The 18,686-nt window shown below is 42.2% G+C and overlaps 1 protein-coding gene across 2 annotated transcripts in view; it reads right to left on the reverse strand.

The window, feature by feature from the left end:
- The window catches only part of UTP20 (UTP20 small subunit processome component), a 66,591-nt gene that overhangs the window by 29,025 nt on the left and 18,880 nt on the right, over positions 1 to 18,686 (reverse strand). Inside the window, exons 16-31 of one of the 2 annotated variants that reach the window (XM_065658363.1) lie at positions 18,463 to 18,613; positions 17,973 to 18,035; positions 17,491 to 17,649; positions 16,367 to 16,443; positions 15,411 to 15,490; positions 14,490 to 14,733; positions 13,297 to 13,515; positions 11,395 to 11,485; positions 9,970 to 10,055; positions 9,287 to 9,412; positions 8,562 to 8,728; positions 7,825 to 8,033; positions 5,196 to 5,339; positions 2,638 to 2,717; positions 1,483 to 1,709; positions 373 to 517 (exon numbers count right to left, since the gene is read on the reverse strand). In XM_065658363.1, the coding sequence (XP_065514435.1) occupies positions 373 to 517; positions 1,483 to 1,709; positions 2,638 to 2,717; positions 5,196 to 5,339; positions 7,825 to 8,033; positions 8,562 to 8,728; positions 9,287 to 9,412; positions 9,970 to 10,055; positions 11,395 to 11,485; positions 13,297 to 13,515; positions 14,490 to 14,733; positions 15,411 to 15,490; positions 16,367 to 16,443; positions 17,491 to 17,649; positions 17,973 to 18,035; positions 18,463 to 18,613 (2,268 nt within the window). The remainder of the gene's footprint in view (positions 1 to 372; positions 518 to 1,482; positions 1,710 to 2,637; positions 2,718 to 5,195; positions 5,340 to 7,824; positions 8,034 to 8,561; positions 8,729 to 9,286; positions 9,413 to 9,969; positions 10,056 to 11,394; positions 11,486 to 13,296; positions 13,516 to 14,489; positions 14,734 to 15,410; positions 15,491 to 16,366; positions 16,444 to 17,490; positions 17,650 to 17,972; positions 18,036 to 18,462; positions 18,614 to 18,686) is intronic. The other variant, XM_065658370.1, reaches the window with a different exon arrangement.

The raw sequence follows: 18,686 nt of genomic DNA on the forward strand, positions 1-18,686 counted from the left end.
TCACTCAGCACTGATGCATTATCACAGGGCTTTGTCAGCCCATCCAGACTAATAGAGCGTAGCCACCAAAATCACAGTATCAGCCCAAGTATTCAGTTCCACATGACCGCAGGCATTTCTGTACCTCTTCTGACCCCCAAGAGGCATTGGTTTTGAGCACCAGCAACCAAAACAGCTAGAATCAATTTCCGAAAACTTTTTGCCTCAATCACTAGCAACTTGCAAGGTCAATGATCCAGGTATTTTCAACTGTTCTAAATTTAAATAGTTTGAGACCTAAAGTTTTTTAATTTGGAACCTATTACGAAAAGCCTCTCTCTTCCTCCCTCCTTCCAACTTTTGAATTGTTTTGAGCTCTAAAGAATCACTTACTTGGAAAGTATACTCAGCTCTTTGCTGACTTGAGCTCTATACTTCTTCTTTTTCACCTTCTCCACATTTAACATTGTTTTGCTGAAGTACTGAAGTATGGCAGGAACATGAGGCAGAACCAGGCGGCAACCAAGGCTGAGGGTCTCTGTAAGGGATACAACAGTTAGCAACATCCAACTCTGTGCTGCAAGAAACAGAAGGGAGATGCAATCCTCTGCAAACAAAGCGGGAAAAGCAGACAATGGAGGTTTCACAAGTGGAATTCAAAATTAACAGGAGCTAAGAATGTGCAGGTCATCTGGCTGCTGGGAAGACATACCAGCACTTGCTGAGACCAAGTCTAACGTGTGTCTGAGCTGGGACCAAAGAAACCACACACAGAGTACAAAAGTTCTCACAGATTTCAGTAACAGCCCCAGCAAGTGTGGGCTTTGCAAAAGGTACCAGGGACACTCCTCAAGGGTAGTACCTGTATTCTAAATGACTGCAGCATTTATAGACATAGTTTTCTTTATTCTACCACTGACCTCTTGTGCAAATCAAAGCTGCCATAACAAGGGCACAGCGATAAGTGCTTTCCTTTTCACTGCCTTGGAGTGTTACAGGTAAAAGATTGCTCTGCAGCATCAAACACAGCACACCAACCTTCCTCTCTACTGCCACTCAAAGGAATCAATGGCAGGTCTTTCTTGTCAGGGAGCACAGACTAAACATCAAAGTGATACATGACCATGTGCATGTGGGGAGTGGGCTTTTATATAAAAGTTGATGTTGCGCTCAGAGTCAAGTCAGCAATGCAGTTCTTGAAGTTATCGTATCAGTCCAAGCTTCACAGACAAAGCACGTCAACAACACAAACGTTTTCCTTCTTCATAAGGAATTTCTCCATGCTTAGCACCCTCACACTCAAATGTAGATCTCACCAGTCATTAGACAAGCAGGACTTCACAGTTCTTGAGGCCAAGACAAATTTGTACACTGACATTTCCATCTCCACTGGGAGGTCTCCTTCCCTGGTGTCCTCAGCCAGCGCAAAGACCACCTCATCAAAATCTAACACCTCCGCCCAAAGCACCCAATAGGCCTCTCATGACGACCATGCAGGCATACCTTCTGTCACGTCTCCAGTGACCATGACAACACAGTCAGTCACGCTCAAACTGGAAACCTGTTCCGTGGGTTCAAAATCTGGGCTGTTGAGAAGGCTATCAGCTATGTCCATCACAAGACTGGATGTGGCCTCAGAGAGATTCTTGGCTGACAGCACAGCAAACACGTTTGTCAGTATATCACACTCTGGGTGATCCGGCTTCTGCTTGGCCAGCAAAGGGAAATACCTGAGAGAAAGATTATAAAAAAAGGTTGGCTGAAAATTTAAGTTCAGAACTTCATAACACTTTTGTACAAAAAGTCACACAAAAAATAATGACTCTTCTCCTTCAAACAAGGAGAAAGTGCAAAAAAAAAAAAAAATCACAGAATGATAGTGTCATGAAAGACAGCATGAATGGAGGCTGAGAGGTCATCGAGTCCCTTTTCCTCCTTCAAGATAGCATCATCTAAACCTAACCCTTTCTCTACAGATGTTTGCCCAAGTCTCCTGTTAGTTTGCTCCTAACCTAATGATCCAATGCCATTTTTTAGAGGTTTGTATATAAGTTCTTCATGCCTACAGATAACATGTCTTAAAACAGACACTGGATACTTTAGCAAAGGAAAAGCAGTGAGTCTGTGAAAGAGGCAAAAATGACCCAAGACAACCGAGTTAGAATTTCTTATTGTGTCTGCCTCAAAAAAAAGCTCTCTTACAATTTTCAAGATCAGAACCTCAGTCACAGATTCTATGCTGAAACTGTCCACATTCTTTCATAAAATAGAAAAAAATAGGGAAACAAAAATCATGAATGAAATTATATACTGTAAAACTGACTTCCCACCTCCCAAGACTAAGAAGTCATTGGTCAAGACACAGACATATTCTAACAAGTCAGCCTCCTCCTCACCCATCAGCTGGGTTTGGGCTACATATGTACTTAGTTGTTAATATATGGGAAAAGCAGCCCACTAAAAGTAGAGTAACTGCATAAACTGCAAATCTTCCCAACTGCATTTGGACTGTTATCAAGAGAATAACAGTCTAATGGAAAAGGAAAATATGGGGTTTGACACAATTATTCATTCATAACCTCTTAGTGTGCTGTTCTTCTCTTGAATTTTGTATACTCAGGAGAAGCACTTGTGCTTCTCTGCAAGAGGAACACTTACCTGGGATTCTTACTCCAGGTGTGAATGAGTTTGAGCAGAAAAGTTGGAGAATACTGACTCTCTGAAGCCAATCTGCAGACCTACACAAGATAAAAATCAAATACCAACGCAACATGAGTAGGTAAAGCCACTTAAAAACCTCATCTCTAACAAAGACTTCACTACAATCTATAGTTTACCTTTTTTTAGAAAGTAGTTTCATTGTCATTTTTCCAGCTTCTTCAATATTTGTGGAACAACACTTAGATTATCTTATTCCTATTTATACACTATTTCAGCTACCATTTTGCCCCTCTCTTGAAACTGGCTCCCCATGGAGCCTCACATATGCCACAGAGACCTAGCAACCTCTCCCAGACACACCTACGAGATCTCAAGCGCAACACCCAGGACGCACTCCTCTCACACTTCCTATGCCTTGGCTGCACCATCTGCTCTGTGTTTCCATGGCTCGCTGCTAGAAAAACACCCTCTCTGCTCAGGGAGAGGCTCGAGCACCGCACCACACCCCAGCAATGGGATCTTCCTAAGAGGGTTCTGTGTCTAAAACAACCCCACCTAAGAGTTGCCCAGTGTAAGCCCCACGCAGTAGCTGCTGCTCCTTCACACGACTGGACCCAGGCAAAAGCAACACAGTGCACAGGTCTGGCTCTCTCCTTGCTGCCACTCCGCAACTCAACAGGCTGCACGCAAGTCACACCGCTGGGTTTCCACGCTGACCACAGCTGGATTGTCAGCAGGGCACCGTTAGCAAACACACAGGCAGCTGAGGCTCCAGTGCATTCAGAGGCAATAGCCAGGATGGCTACTGTGTAAAACAGAGTACATGATGTACAATGAAGAGTAAACCGTTACTCCAATCCTGCAGGAACGTTGCTGTGCAGCCTAATGATACTGAGCCTCTGCAGCAAACTCCTGGGGTATGAAGAGCAGCAAGCTCCAGTTCCAAGTACAAGAGGCTTAAAACAATTTTCCCTCTCCATGAGTTTTAAACACCTCAGTTCCACAGCCTTAAAAAAAAGGAAAGCACAAAAGTCAAATGATTCTTCTGCCAAAACCACATCTTCATGGAGCTCACTGGTAGAGACTCCCTCTAGAGGGAGCTTCTAGATCATACTTGCATCCAAGCTCCAAAATCAGCTGTCTTCCTGACATCTATAAGGACAACAGGAATTCTAACTATTTAACAACATTTTTACATCTTGTTCAGATTTACTCAGCGTTTTCAAACACAATGCTTCCTGAAAGCATTAAGTGCTTTGCTGACTTAAAGCCCAAACCACGTGCTTGAACTGCTCTGGGACTGCAGTAAACGCACACTGCCTGGCCCATGTAGCACCCTGGTCTTCAAAAGACTCCATGGACAAACCAGCAACATATAACCCCCTGTTGCTCAGGCCAGTCAAATACAGAGCTACATGCACTGCCTGAAATTACTTTATGCACCGTTTGTCCACGTACATGTACTACACGTATTGTTACTGGTAGATCAGAGAAACAAAGTAGGAGTAAACAAACACAAAGTCTAGAGCAGCAGATCTGGGGTTTCACAGGCCATGCCAGTTGCTCCTGGTGCTCTTTGACGGCTTTTCTGCTGCAAGGAAGTTGGACGTTTGGATACTTCAAAAGCCTCACTGGAAGAGCTCTGTTGAACTCAGCCCATCTTGCTCAGTCACCCTTTGTGTGGAGGCAACTGCCTTTCGAGCAGAGACAACCCACAGCTGGTACAGGCATTCCCTGATAATCTCAGGGCCCAGTGCAACTGACACAACCAGCACAGTTTCATTTTAAATACTGTGTGTTCTCTCACCCTTTCACAATGGTGCATTTTCTCGACTCAGATGACCTGAACCTCTCTGGTGAAGGCCACAATCCTCTGCTTTTTTTCTGTGCTCACACAGGACTCCCAGCAGGCAGGCACAAGAGCTCACAGCCCACAGACAGGTCCTGCTGGGTTCTTCCTTTCCCGCAGCAGCATTTGTTCCTGCAGTCACCTACCACAGGCTCAATAACTGTCACACAGAAAAGTAGCAAAGTGCACCTAAAAGTGACTAGTATCATTTTGCTTCCCTGAAGCATCCAAGGAAGAAGTCTGCTTCTGTGGTTAAAGAACAAAGAAATGGCAGTTGTTTTATTCAGATGAATTTATTTCTACTTTAGCCTGTGACTTGATTATTCCAATACTAATCTGACATGAGCCAAGAATGAGGGTGGTGAAACACTGGCACAGGTTGCCCAGAGAGGTGGTAGATGCCCCATCCCTGGAAACACTCCAGGGCAGGCTGGACGGGGCTCTGAGCAACGTGATCTAGTTGCAGATGTCCCTGCTCATTGCAGGGGGGTTGGACTAGATGACCTTTGAAGGTCCCTTCCAACCCAAACTATTCTATGATTCAAGAAACTAGCCTTGCATAGACACGTCAGAATGCCAGAATCTGTCTGAGGCCGCATCCAATCTTGTGACAGACATAGCTGACATGATGGACTCCAGTGCAGCTGAAGTTCTCTGCATGGTACATGTTACACACAAGCTGCTTGGAAGAACAAGAAATACTAACCTGAGGCCACACCACTGCATGGAAAACTGCATCAATCTCATTCACACTAAAGCTGTAGGTCTCATAATCAGAAAAAAACTCCCCCACAAGCTTGAGTCCAAGACGTCTCAAATTCTTCAGTGGATTAATCAATCTAGGTTGGACCTGTAAAAAGGAAACAAAAACTCCTCCAGTAAGACCTTTGCAGAACAACTATTAACTACTTGCTCTGAAATTAAATACAGCAATTCAATGACCACAGATACAACCTTTGCTCGAACTATCACAATGACGTTCTGTTTTCTCCTGTAAGTTGTTCACAGCAGCAATCTACCTCTCACAGCTGACCTAAATTTTTCTAAGAGGTTCCTTCACCTGCACTGAGTCAGTTACACAGGACTCTTTCAGCTCATGAAAATCCACACTGACAGGTTTGAAATAGCATTTGCCCTTTTTGGACAAAACGCAGAAAGCTACACCACAGTTACATTTCCAGCCCTGACACTTTAAGTAATTCTGTTTTACATAGGAAAGGACCCAAATCAGCTCTTGAAAGCAAATTTGTACTTTGCACACTGAGATCTACTGGGAAGAAAAGAAATCAGCAGACAAGGAGATGGGAGAGGAATAGAGAAGGCAAGGATGTGAATCACCTCCTCCAACAGCACGGGGGGGAGTACAGCATTTGGTTACAGGAGGTTCCCAAGTTGTGCTGAATGTATACTTATGGTGTGCAATCAGCTTCCAGGAAGCAAATGAGCTGCTTGAAGGACCAAAGCAAGCACAAACCAGGCTGCTATTGCTAATGGTGACATCCAAGCAAAATAACTTTTGTCTCCAACTGTTCATAAGAGCAGTCCTCTGAGATCAAGTCTTTAAGAGGGCAAAGAAACTCAATAAGGAACACAATCAGCAGGAAATGGTAAATTAACAACTTGGGTTAAAATAGTCAAGGTTGATGTTTAACTCTCTAGGCAGTATCAGCCTGCAATAAATTACTCTCAAACTCCAAGAATGTCTTCTAATCATTAGACAAGATAAACAGATTTCTCACACTCTTCCTTGAGCTTTTAACATCTCCTGGGGTAATGAAGTGCTAAATTAAGTTCAGACCAATGACTGACTGTCACTCCACACATTACATGATGACAGGATTACCGCAGTAACCCTGGCAAAATGTGACTATCCTAGCAATGAACGAATCAGATTTTAAAAATCCTTTCCCAGTTTGGAACACGTAGGCGCCTGCAATCCATTGCTTAAGTCAGACTATGGGATGCTGCTGTCCTAAGATTTGCTCATCCCCTTCTTAGATGAGGACAGTTAAAGGTTCTCTGAAGCCTGCAGGCAACTATGGGACCTTGGATGGCACCTGACTGCAAGCGCTTGCCTTGTCTGATGGATTGTTTTCAAGGCAATTTCTAACCTCGAATGCTCACAGACAGGTCTTGGCAAGAACACAGGCGCACGGTGACAAAACATTCATTACCGAACACCATTTGCTCAGTCTATCATCGCATAATTCCTTTCAACACACCACTTGCTCAGTCTGTCATCTCATCATTCCTTTCAACACCGCAGTGATGATGACTGTGCAGTTTGCTTGTTTCGCACCAAATACATGATCAGACTCTGCACTGGACCAGACTTGAGCTTTCCTTTTCCTATTTGCGTCAAAGTCTAACAAAGGCACTGGTTTCAAAAAGACAGAAAAGCCTGGCTCAGTGTCACAGTGTTCCAAACAGCTGGCATGAGAACCCCTGAGCTACCTGGGCTAGAGCTCAGGGACCTCTGCGCTGCTCTCCTGGGCACAGGGCAGCAGTAAACCAACATGCCTCATCTTCAGCTGCAGCAAATTTTTAACAGAATATTCTCCTCACCTGACCCTTTCTGCATGTAGAGCCATTGCACAGCAAGGGAAAAAAACACTGGCGGTGCTCTGCAGATACCTGGCTGAGGCCCAAATTGTGACACTGGATTAGCATGACTACTCCTGATGCAGAGCTGAACATGCTTCTAGTGTGCTGAAAGCATGGCTGGTAGCCAAGTTCTCCCTGTGTCCCACGACAGGAGACCATCACTGTAGATAATCACTGCGATCATCCACAATGCTGAGGCCCCCTGGGGTTTAGCAGTGCAACAAAACACCTCAAAGACAAGTTTTGCTCTGAAGTCCTCAGGCAAAGAACTTTAAATCCTCTCCTTCCCCAGCTTAAATGTTTTACCCTTGCAGCCAAGAAATCAAATCTTTAAGGGTAATTTTGACTTCCAGCCATAAGATCTTCTTATGTCCTTAGAACAAGTCATTTAGCTCGCCTTCATGCCCATCTCTCCACAGAGTAGGCAGGTAGCAATGTGCAGAGATCACCTTCAACTCTTCCTTCAGTAACTCAAAACCAAAAATGCAGTCCAAAGCAGCTTTCTAAATACATTAAGTCCACCTACACTGCCTGAGCCCTGTACCACTTTCAGCCAAATATCATTGGCCTCTTATTTTGACAGATACCTAATTGCTAAGCTCCACTCCATGCTGGCATTAAACTTATCTTTACCTGAACCAGTGAAGGTGTGTGTAATTGTGCAAGCTAAGGGGAGGGGGATGGAAAGGAATTTAATTTACATGTTTGTTTGTAAATTGTGTACGTTGTACCTTTTCTCTTTGCTGGAGGATGCAGGATACCACAGCCGTCATGCAGAGCAGAATCTGTAGAATTTCAGGCAGGTACTGATGGATCAAATGTCCCATGTTTTTCAACACAATTTCGAGACCATTGAAGAGGCTATGCTGACGCCCAAGAGGCAGGACTTTAGCTAAATCCAGCTCCGACATACTTCGAAGCACTGCAGTCTGGCAAGGCCCTGTGACAGGCAAAGAGACAACAACTTATCTAGAGAACCACCATGAAGATACTCACTACCGAAAACAATTTTCAATGAAAAATAGTATAATCTGGGCCTAAATTACAGACCCTCGTGTTCAGCTTTCTAAATAAGGAAAGCTCTGGGTCAACATCTCCCTCTGACATGAACATCTCCCACTGCTAGAGTATCAGAGCACTTTACAACTCCTGTTTATTGCCATCATACAAAGGCTAGCCTACGACACCAGCAATTGCTCTTTCCTGGTTTGCTACAGCTTCCTTGCACAAGCCTGGCAAGTCATTCTGGTTTTTTGGCCTTGAACCTGTAAAACAGAGCAATTGTGCTTTCTATGGAAAAGCTCAAGGGACTCCTCATCCTTATCAAAAGTTTATTTCCACCCTTTCATCCTGCCAAAGCACTGTTAGAGAAAAAATAACAAACACAACAGTACTAAGTCTACTTATCCTCCCACATCTTTACAGGTCAGGAAATATCACACGCCCAGGTTCTACGAGCTGTACCTACCATTACTGAATTGCTTCACAGCTTCAAAGAGCAGATCCAAGAACATCCGTATCTCTTCTGGCAGGGAGCCAGCAAGAAATCGCAGAACGATTGACATGCGAGTGCTCGCTGAAGACTTGCCCTGCGTTTTGCTCCCTGTTTTGTTTCTCATTCTGCCGTAGAGAACTCTTCAAGAGCCAAAAAAGATGTTGTATTAGCTTTCAGCAAGCCATCTGTTTCCTAGACTCTTATTCTGAAGGAGAAACTGTGTTTTAAAATATTCTCTAGTGAGAACAAGCTGAGTGCAAGTCCCCTCCTTCAGGATGTCCACAGAATTACTACACATTGCCCAAAAACATCCCAGCGAATTATCAGCTTCTGCTACTACAAGGGAAGCTTTGCTTAGGGCTTCAGGTATAAAACCAGTTATCTGCATGACAACTTATATCACTGTATCTCAATAAAACTAAGTGGCAATACTCAGTGAACCGAAATGTTCCCACAGTCCTCTGTAAGCCTTAGCAGAAATGGTATTTGCCAAAATGCTGTTTTTAAAGAAAACATCATTTGCACAACACATTTCATAAATGTGTTAATAACAAAACCATACAGAACATCACAAACTAGGTCGTCGAACTATACTATTAACCATAGGTTTAACTCAACTGTTTAAAAATGCAGCAGCATTACATCTCTGCTCATGGTACTTTGATGTGAAACTTTTACACCCACACTTCATGACACACCTCATAAGAACAGGGATGAGATCTGGTCGATGCTCCATTTTTACTACTGCAGTCTCCTCAGAAATACTGAAATGGACTATTTCTTCTTTAAAACTCTTGTCCTCCAGTAGCCTTTGCAAGTTCTCCCTGAGAGCAATAAATATTACTCAAGGGCAGGTAGGGTTTGTAAAAATAAACAGACACACACACATGCATATATATCTAATCTATGCTGTATATAAAATATTAAAGAACTATGTTTCTGCCCTTTAATAAAAAATATCAAAGTAACCAGGAAGTTCAAGCTAATTATGTAGGCAAGTACCTCCTAGAAACATTCTGAAGAGATTATTCAACCACAAACTACAGCTTTATGCTGTCACTTTCTCTGGGTAGTTATAAATCATCAATACAAAAGTCATCTTTGAAAGTGATTGAACTACTAAGCACACACTATTCTGGGACAGAATGAAAGTGTTGTCATTTTCCTGTAAAAAAAAAAAAAAAAAAAAAAAGAAATACTGACCAACCTCAAGACCTTGTTTCCTGTTTTAGACAGGGAATATACAGCTGGCTAAAATTAAAATTTATACATATATTTTCAACAAATAAAGAAAAGGTTCTCTCTTTGAGGCAACTGACTCTAAGCAGGCTTCTGATATGACACTGGGCTCATTCACAGATGCTAAAATAAAATGTTTTACCTGTATGGCAGTAGGTGAGGATGCTTGTATGTCATTATACAGTCAAGAGCTATTCTCTGTACATTCTGGTCTTGATGGGACAGCAACTGCAAATAACAAAAGAAAGAAAATTAGTCCCTATCTAGAAGACAGAAGTGCTTACTGAAAATAGTGAAACAACCCAAAGGCTCCAAGCTCAAGTAGGTTTTGGACTGACTTATCAACATGGAAACTGAATGTACATGTTGCCAATATAAAGCCAAGATGCAAATACACAACTGTCATTCATAAAAAGCAGACACAGTTGCTAGTAGTTCATATATACTTTTCCCCTCATCTACATAGGACAGTTATAATATTTGGCTTTTCATAATTGTATTTTGCATCACTGTCAGCTTGTGTTTCCAACCTCCAAAACCAGTTATCAGTTGTGTATCAGGGAAGACTGGATTAAAAAGCAGATTACCCAAACCATCCCAAGACACCCGGATTCTTTCCTGTGACAAACACAAAATACTCATAAGACCTGATGCGCAAAGTCTCTTCACACACTGTTTTGACCTGTACATACCTGTTCAATATTTTCCTAAGAATATAGGCAAGGAAACACATAGACCAACTCTTTTCCTAAGCAAAACTGAAACAGAGTGGATGTTTATTCTCAAATTCGGGGACTACCGAATGGACCTTCCAACTCCCACACCGGGTGCCTGGTGAAACTCAGGGAACTAACGGGTTCGTACCATTTAAAACAGTTCTACAGCCCACTGACCACAGCCTCAGAAAGCACAAACCGGGAACAATTAGAGCAAACCCCAATGATCTGAAAAAATTCACAAATTGGGAACCAACAAAACCCAGTCAAATTAATAAAATACCCTTTAAGGAATGTAGGATGAAGACTTAAAATCCCTTTTCAGAGTCATATTTTTGACAATTCCTTCAGGGAAATCCCTCAAAAGGCATCTTATCAGACTGAATATTCTTCAAGAAGAAATTCTGTTTTCTTTTTTTTTGATGCAAAAAGATCCGCTGTTCACGCTGACCATACTCTTTGTAGACACAACACTGTACAACAAGGACAAATCTCCTCAGGTCTTCCCCAAGCTTGGATTCAAAATCCTCTTCCAGATCTTGCTGTGCAAGTGGAACAGACTCCCTCTACAGCCACTCGGAGCTCCACTTTGCCAAAGACGACTGGTCTGCTGCCAGATCTGTTTGCATGAGCCACTCCTGGCAAACTAAACCAGGTATCTCAAGCAGGTCTTTGCTAAAGGGGCTCATTTCAAGTGAAGCCTGCCAGGAAAAGCCCTCTCAAGGATGGCTCCTTTTTCAGCTGTCATGGCTGTGTTCATAAAATGACAGGTTTCTGCAGTCTCAGACACTGCATTCAAACAAGGATGTTTTTTATTAGCATTAATTCTAAAAGCCAGCATATAGCATCACCTGGGTATATAATGCGTACAACTTGTGCTCCAGATACAATGCACGAGGATTCGAGAATTTAGAGAAAACTTGTAAGTGGGCTATTAGTTGCCTGTAAAACAAAACAAAACAATAATCTTTTAAAATGACCAGAAGAGACAAGCTTGCATTATCATAAACAAATTGTGAACTTTTATTAAAATTTATTAACGAGATATTAAAAAAAAAAACCAAACGGCACAAGAGGTTCCCAAGTATACAGGTCTCCATTTCAGAGACACAGTAAGAGGTATCTTGCTCCCTCTTCTAAGCAGTTCTTCCAGATGTCACTCCACTGCACAGAGAAGGACATTTCCTCAGTAGCACTAGGTGGGTTCAGCTTTTGGTGAGAATGGAATACAAACAGTCAGCATGCAGCTTACTTCTCTCTGCCAGCCCAGTCTGGAACACCAAACGGGTCAATTTACCTCTTTATTCACCTGTCCTTAACTGGTGCCCATTTCACTCCTGTCAATATGATGGCTAGCATTTAGCCACAGACTGTGCCGGACTTATGCTGGGCTGCAAGCACAGATGGGAGTCAGTTCCTCTAGAGGTGGCCTGTGTCACCCCACATCTGCCCCAGCCTCCACTTTGTGGGAGGGGAGGTAGGTGACCAGGATAAGGAAGGTGTGAGATCTCTATCACATGTGGGGCTGGCAGAGGCTGCTCTCATCCAGCTGCCCCCCACAGTAGTTAACACTGAATTCTCCAGACGCTTAGCTGGGCCACCCTCCTCATGGCTGCGCTCAGCCAAAGGTTGAGTAAGACGCCGTCTGGCAACCCCACACCGAATTTGGGGCAGGTCTGGGTCCTCCTGCTGAATCAGCCAGACCTGGTGCAGCCCCACAAGGGCTCCCCTACCACAGCACGGGCCTGACTGCACAGAGTATCCAGGGCAAAGATGAAGGGAGGTCACTCCAGAACTCATTAACACACCTCCTGTAAATCTTTTATGCTTTTATCACTGCTGCCAGGAACTAATGTTTCCACATGGGCATTTTGAGATGGAGGTTGGGAAAAAAAAAAAAAATCTTGGACTGTCACTGTATTTTAATTGCTGCTAATTTGCAGATATAAGTCAGAATCTCTGAATAAAATGAAACACCTATAAAACACCTAGGACTAGATGACAATTCAGGTTACACATCAAATACGCATTGTGTTCCAACATGTAAGGTGACATTTTGAACTTTTATGTCGTTTTAAGTGCCATCCTTTGCAGAGAAAATGGCAAAATACAAGTCTTTGTGATGTATTTGCAATGGTCATTTGACAGAGGTCATCAGGGTAAAGACTCTGATTAGAGAAATCATGGAGAATTCATACAAAGAGTCACTTTCTTCATGTATTCAGCACTGCAAACAGTGTCATTTCAACAGCATGTAGCTTCAGTCTAAAACACCACCACATAAAAATCTTTGTCCCTAAGACCACCAAGACCAAGATCTATTAATATAGCAGGTATGCAACAGCAGAATCCCTGTATTAAAATACCTAAATGAAAAGCTAATTTTTCAAAGTGCTTGGGAATGCCCATGGTTTTAAAAGACCAACAGATACACACAGAGAAGCCAGGGGAATGTAGGTACAATATCCTCCAAATACTTCAGAATACCACATAATTTTTGCTTAAAGTAACACAAACCACAGACTGTCAGCAGGTAATGAGATAATGAAAAAATCTGGGCAGGGTCTTTGGACGTTTAGTACTGTGCAGGCACAATTTCTTACTCTAAAGTGCTTATAATCCACTGAAAAACTATGAAGTGCACGTAAACGAAGAAAAAGGAATATAAATACAAACACGGCTTTCATCTCAACATGAGCTGCTGAATCTGCCTTTCTGTCAAAGCACTAGGAAGGAAAACTAAAAATACTTACTTAGCAGCAGCTCTTCTTGTTTTCTTTTTTGGTAGTCCTATTGTAATTGGTTCCTCTTCTTCCTTTTCTTCTTCCTCCTCCTCCTCCATAGCAACATCATTTACCTCTTCACCAGATATTTCTTTTGCTGCTGCTGCTGCTACTGCTACTGTACCACTAGTTTTCTTTCTAAGATCCTGAGATGGAGCCACTAATGAATCTGCTGGGTAGTACTCATTTCTGCGTTTAAAAAAAAAAAATTAAAGAAAAAGGAAGTAAATAAGAAGCATAGCATTTTTCAGGGTTTCAGGGCAAGAACAACTAAAAACTCCACAATCCACCATTTTCATTATTAACAGCACTGTGTCTTGGGATACTATATAGCTAAAAATTCCCAAAGCAGCAGCATATTTCAGCAAGTATATGCTTCTTTGCCTACAAGTTGCAGAGATATAAGGCAGTGACCAAATACACTAAATGAGACTGGAGGTACCTGATGGAGAGGACAAGAGAAACGTGAATCACTGAATTACCAGAGGTCTGTAAAGAGGTTATGTGGAGGGCATGGGGGTTGTGTTTGCTTGACTGGGCAGGCGAACAGTGAGTATGGCAGTGTGAGAGTGAGGAAACTAAACTACTAAAGTACGGTTCAATTTTTCCAGGAAGGCAAGCAAAACATATTCCTTTTCTACGATTAGAAAGCCTAAAAGAAACAGTCTCCTGCCATAAGATCACATCTACCCCAGGTGTATCATACTATCTGATTTGTGCACACATGCAAGCACACCACTGCTCTCCCTCCAGGGGCAGAAATTGAGTCATCCTCTAACAAAGCCAGTATTTTCCTCCTTCCTGGGAAAAACGTTTTGGTATTCTGTGATTCCAAATTAAAATATATTTTCATTTTTAAAAAGGAACTTTATTTCCACTGAAATCACTCCCTAATGGAGTAATGAGGCTGTGACAGTCGCAAGTCAATAAATGAGAGACTGAGTAGAAGAAATGTACTGCCAGGTTCATTTCAGTCTGCTTCTTGAGCGGTGTTTCCAATAGAATGTGTATTTCAATCAAAAGGTTATCTTAACTGGAAACAGACATCTCATCAGCCATGCAATCAGGAAATAAAAGTCTATAATGGGATAGTCATAACCTTAAAGCTCAGCAACACAATCAAACTAATGTGTCCTCTCAACTGAAAAATAAATCTTACTTGCCTAATAAATCTCAAAAGAAGTGGGGAAAGTTCCCTCGACCTAGGCTCCACTCTGTCTGGAAACTTATCCAGTGCTTTCCACAGTAGAAAACGGAAGTTTGTGTGGTCCAGCCGATCACTGCTATCTGTTCTAGTCCTCAGCTGCTCCAAGAAGACAGTCCCCACCCTTCCTTCTGGTATTTTCTCGCTTTCCATTTCAGCAATGCTTTCCTCCTGTTCATCTAGTTCATTTTGCAGCTCCATTTCTATAGAACAGAAGAAGAAAATCTCTGTGGGTTATTTCATTATTGCCAGTAGCAAGGTATCAGTGCCCCATTATGAAATTAATACTTTTGGTGACAAGTACCTGTTTAGACAACTGTATTTAATGCTGACCTGAAAGACCCACAGTGCTTAGAAAGTATTCTAGGATGTCTTACAGCCCTGACACATCTCAATTAAGCTCAGTTCTCTTGAATAACAGAGAAGTCCAGAAATGGCTGCGTGCTCATGGCTCTACGTGAAATCCTAGATTCCATAAGCCCATAGGCACGCTCAAGAAAGACACCTGTTTGCGGGAATTCCACTGAACCTATAGAGCAGAAAGACGATCAGCCCCATTATACAGGTTTTGTCATTGTTCCCGATCAGTCTGGGCAGAGGAAGCCTTAAGCAGGGACAGAACAGTTGCACAGCTTCCTGCAACCTGCAACTCCCTCCTGCAACACCAGGGCCTCTTCTACCTACTTCTTGGTGTTTAGGACAGAAGGAAACAGTCTTCTCCCAAGCCTCTCCATTCCTGCCCTGAACATGATGCTGGCAGTCAAGAGCCTGGTCCTGACTTCCCCGATCACATGTAAATTTGGAGCACATGAAAACACAGTCATGTCATGCACAATTAGCTGGGTTACCATCATAACAATGTTTAGGAGCTGTAACTTACCAGCATAGGTAGCAGCCCTCTCCAAATGTTCATATAAGACCTTCCAGAACTGTTTATTCTCCATTTCCTTTGCATGAGAACTAACAAAACATAAGACAGCATGAAATTAAAAGGAAAAGAAAAAGCCATGCATCACTAGACAAGCTAACACAATCAGAGGCTTTGATCACTGCTTTAATGTGGGTGTCCGAAGACAGGACATCTGCACGATACAGCTGTAGCTCTTCCTTGCCTTCACTCATGGATCCCAAATGTCAAATGTTGTTAAAATAATCTTCCTGTATCTCCTGACTTCAAATGAACTCAAATTGAGTAAAAATGTTCTCAAGCTTTCCACTGACTTCTGTACAGTCATATCATCTAGAACTAAAGGAAGAATTAGCATGGACATATCTTTTGAAGAGCTGGTTTAATATTTTTTTATTAATTCACTAGCTTGAAGGGGAAAATCCTATCCTTTTAAATCATACAACAGAGGAAAAAAAGCCAAGGAGATAGAGTCAGGCTGAAAGCAGACACTAACTTCAGTATTCAGCTCAGCTGTCACCATGGTAAGTCTTCCCTACTCTTTAGTAGGATTTAGAAGTTTTCCAGTAAGGACAAAAAAGTCAGAGACGGGGAAACTGAGAGGGACTTCTTGCTCCTTTAAGCATTTGTGAAACACTAACGAAATTCTGCTACCTTCGACTCAAAACTCTGGTGCTATTTGACTATATTTGTTGCAAGTTCCCTTTAATTGCAAGAATAAATCAGAAATTAAGTTAAAAATTAAGAGTCTAACAAGCTGTCATTTATTTTGAGAGATCAGATTTGTTTCAGAAGATTTCACATGAAGATTCTGATGTACAAGTCTCTCCAAACCAGACATTTTTACCTCAACTTCTGTTCACAGAACAAAGGAAGGAATTATTCTGCGAGAGAACCGGAAATTGCAGCATCCAACCGCACATACTCACGTTATGAGTTCAATTACAGGATCCCAGAGAGGGCTGAAGTTAATATAAAGCATTCCCAGTAAATATCGAAGAGGCACCTAGAATGACGCACAATATCATCTTGTTGAGATGTAAAAAACAATAGCTAAAGACCAACCAACCTTTTTTCCTCTCGAAGAGGAAACTTTGATCAAATAACTTCTCAGAAGTACTACAAGTAAGCAAAGCAAGGCACACACATCATCATTCCTTGTCTTATAGCTGCATGAGCCCATTTACTGTAAGCTGCACTGAGATCTGGTCACCATACCTACATACCATAAATGTGCAAAAAACAGTTCAGCACAGATGATCTGGATTGCCTGCCCTCCCTCTTGAACTTCAGGGCTGCCACAGCAGCATTAGGGACCTCAGAAAGAGGAAAGTTTGCCCTGAGGAGTCTTCATTGCAGTAGGCCTAGAAGTATGCCCTCTGGACTAGCTCCTAGCTGACCTACATACAGTAGGACTGACCTATAACCCTTCTACACAGCAGCTTACAAGTCAAGCTAAAAAAAAAACCAAAAACAAAAACAGGTACAGTAACAGCCACGAAAACAACCAAAAACACCCTCTCGCCCAACCCATGACCATTTAACTAGTAAAACTGTGATCCTTCCATCATCTAGAAATGGAGGTTCCTTTTAACCCCACAGCAGTGGAGATTCAACAGCCACACGCATACCAGATTTCTACCCTGCAGCAAGATCTAGAAGCTAGGCTCTCCAGTGGCCAAGGGGAGTCCTACCAACGTTCAACCATGCTGAGGGCATGGCAAGGTTGAGATTTTAAATTTGCTCAAGACTAATTTCTCCCTGGAACCATTTGCCTTCCTTTCCATGACACCGAAATCTGATTAATCTTGTTGTGGACCATTTATCTGGATATCATTGTTGCTCTACTAAATATTCAAGAGAACACAGTAGTCTCAAGGACAACAGGAGCTGTGATCCCTACTAACAAGAAAGTTTTCTAAAACCTAATCTAGGAGGTAATTAATTTTTTTTTACAAGCTCTTATTAAAAAGTCTGCAATCCACGTGATGGAATAAGGATGTTATCTTGGACAAAGGAATGTAACAACTGCTTTTTGACAATAGCTACTTACCTCCTGCAAAGATCCACTTGGTATTGTAGACTGTACTATATCATATCTTAGTTTCCTCAAATGGAGAAGTTTCTCTCTGTAATCATTCACTGTTGCTGGCATAAGTTCTGCTTGAAGCAATACAGCAAATACTGGCTGGAGCTCCCCTATGCCATCACCCTGAACAAACATATGACATGCATTTTGTTAAGTCTTTTCTCATTGAAAGGTATTTCAACAAAACTACACAGAGTCCCAGCCATTTTGGATCACAGAACAAAGACAAGGGACCTGTGTTCATTTCCTCCACTTAGGGATGAAAACTCACACATTTGAAAACATCAGGAGGCAGTGGGACAAAGAGAGAAAACTAGAATGTGAAAGCACAAAAGCATAGGACAGACTCTGCCAGTCACATGCTTTGCTTCTGAAAAGTGGAAGAGTTCACGCAAAAATCAAACACAGATGGCTTTGAAATGTTACATGAAAAGTTTTAGCTCTACCTTAATCTGTGCAGAAGGTAGATTCTCGAAATGGTTTAGAATTCGAACGGTCAATAGCCGTACCTGTCCAAGTGGAAACATATCTCAGAGGCAAGAAGGAGAATGCAGGCTACACATGCAGACACATACACACCTACACAGAGGTTAATGTTTTGCACAGGAGGCTGATTTCACTGGGTTCCTCCTAGAGCTGAGAAACAGATGAGCTCCTGTAGTTTGGCAGGCAATTCAAAATGAATTCATTAGGCTTCTGTTCCAACTCACCTCTAGGGAAGAGGCAAGCCTCGCAGGGCTAAAAGTTAACCTCTGTTAACCCACGCCCCACGGCAGCCTCTCAGAAATGGATACAGTCCTAAACAGATACTATGGGAGTAATAGCTTTACACAGTCTCATATTTCTCCTTTCAGCCTTTGTTATTTAACTCAGTTTACTTAAATTACATTGTTAAAATACAAATTATCTTGCATGTACTCAAAAAAAGCAGATTACCTTGGAAACGCCAGTGGAAATATTAGGATGTAACTTCTCAAACAAGTCCATTAGCTTCCCTTGGGAAAGGGGTTCCTGGCACCCACACAATGCCAACCTCGTATAATAGAGATCAGCCAACAGCAACGCAGAGGGATCTGAAGGAAAAGTGCTAAAACAACAGTATTTTATTAGCCTACAGATACCACTGCAACAATACAGATATTCAAAGATAAGGCAGTAGT

The sequence above is a fragment of the Caloenas nicobarica genome, chromosome 1, assembly GCF_036013445.1.
Source record: "Caloenas nicobarica isolate bCalNic1 chromosome 1, bCalNic1.hap1, whole genome shotgun sequence".
NCBI classification, from domain to species: Eukaryota; Metazoa; Chordata; class Aves; order Columbiformes; family Columbidae; genus Caloenas; species Caloenas nicobarica.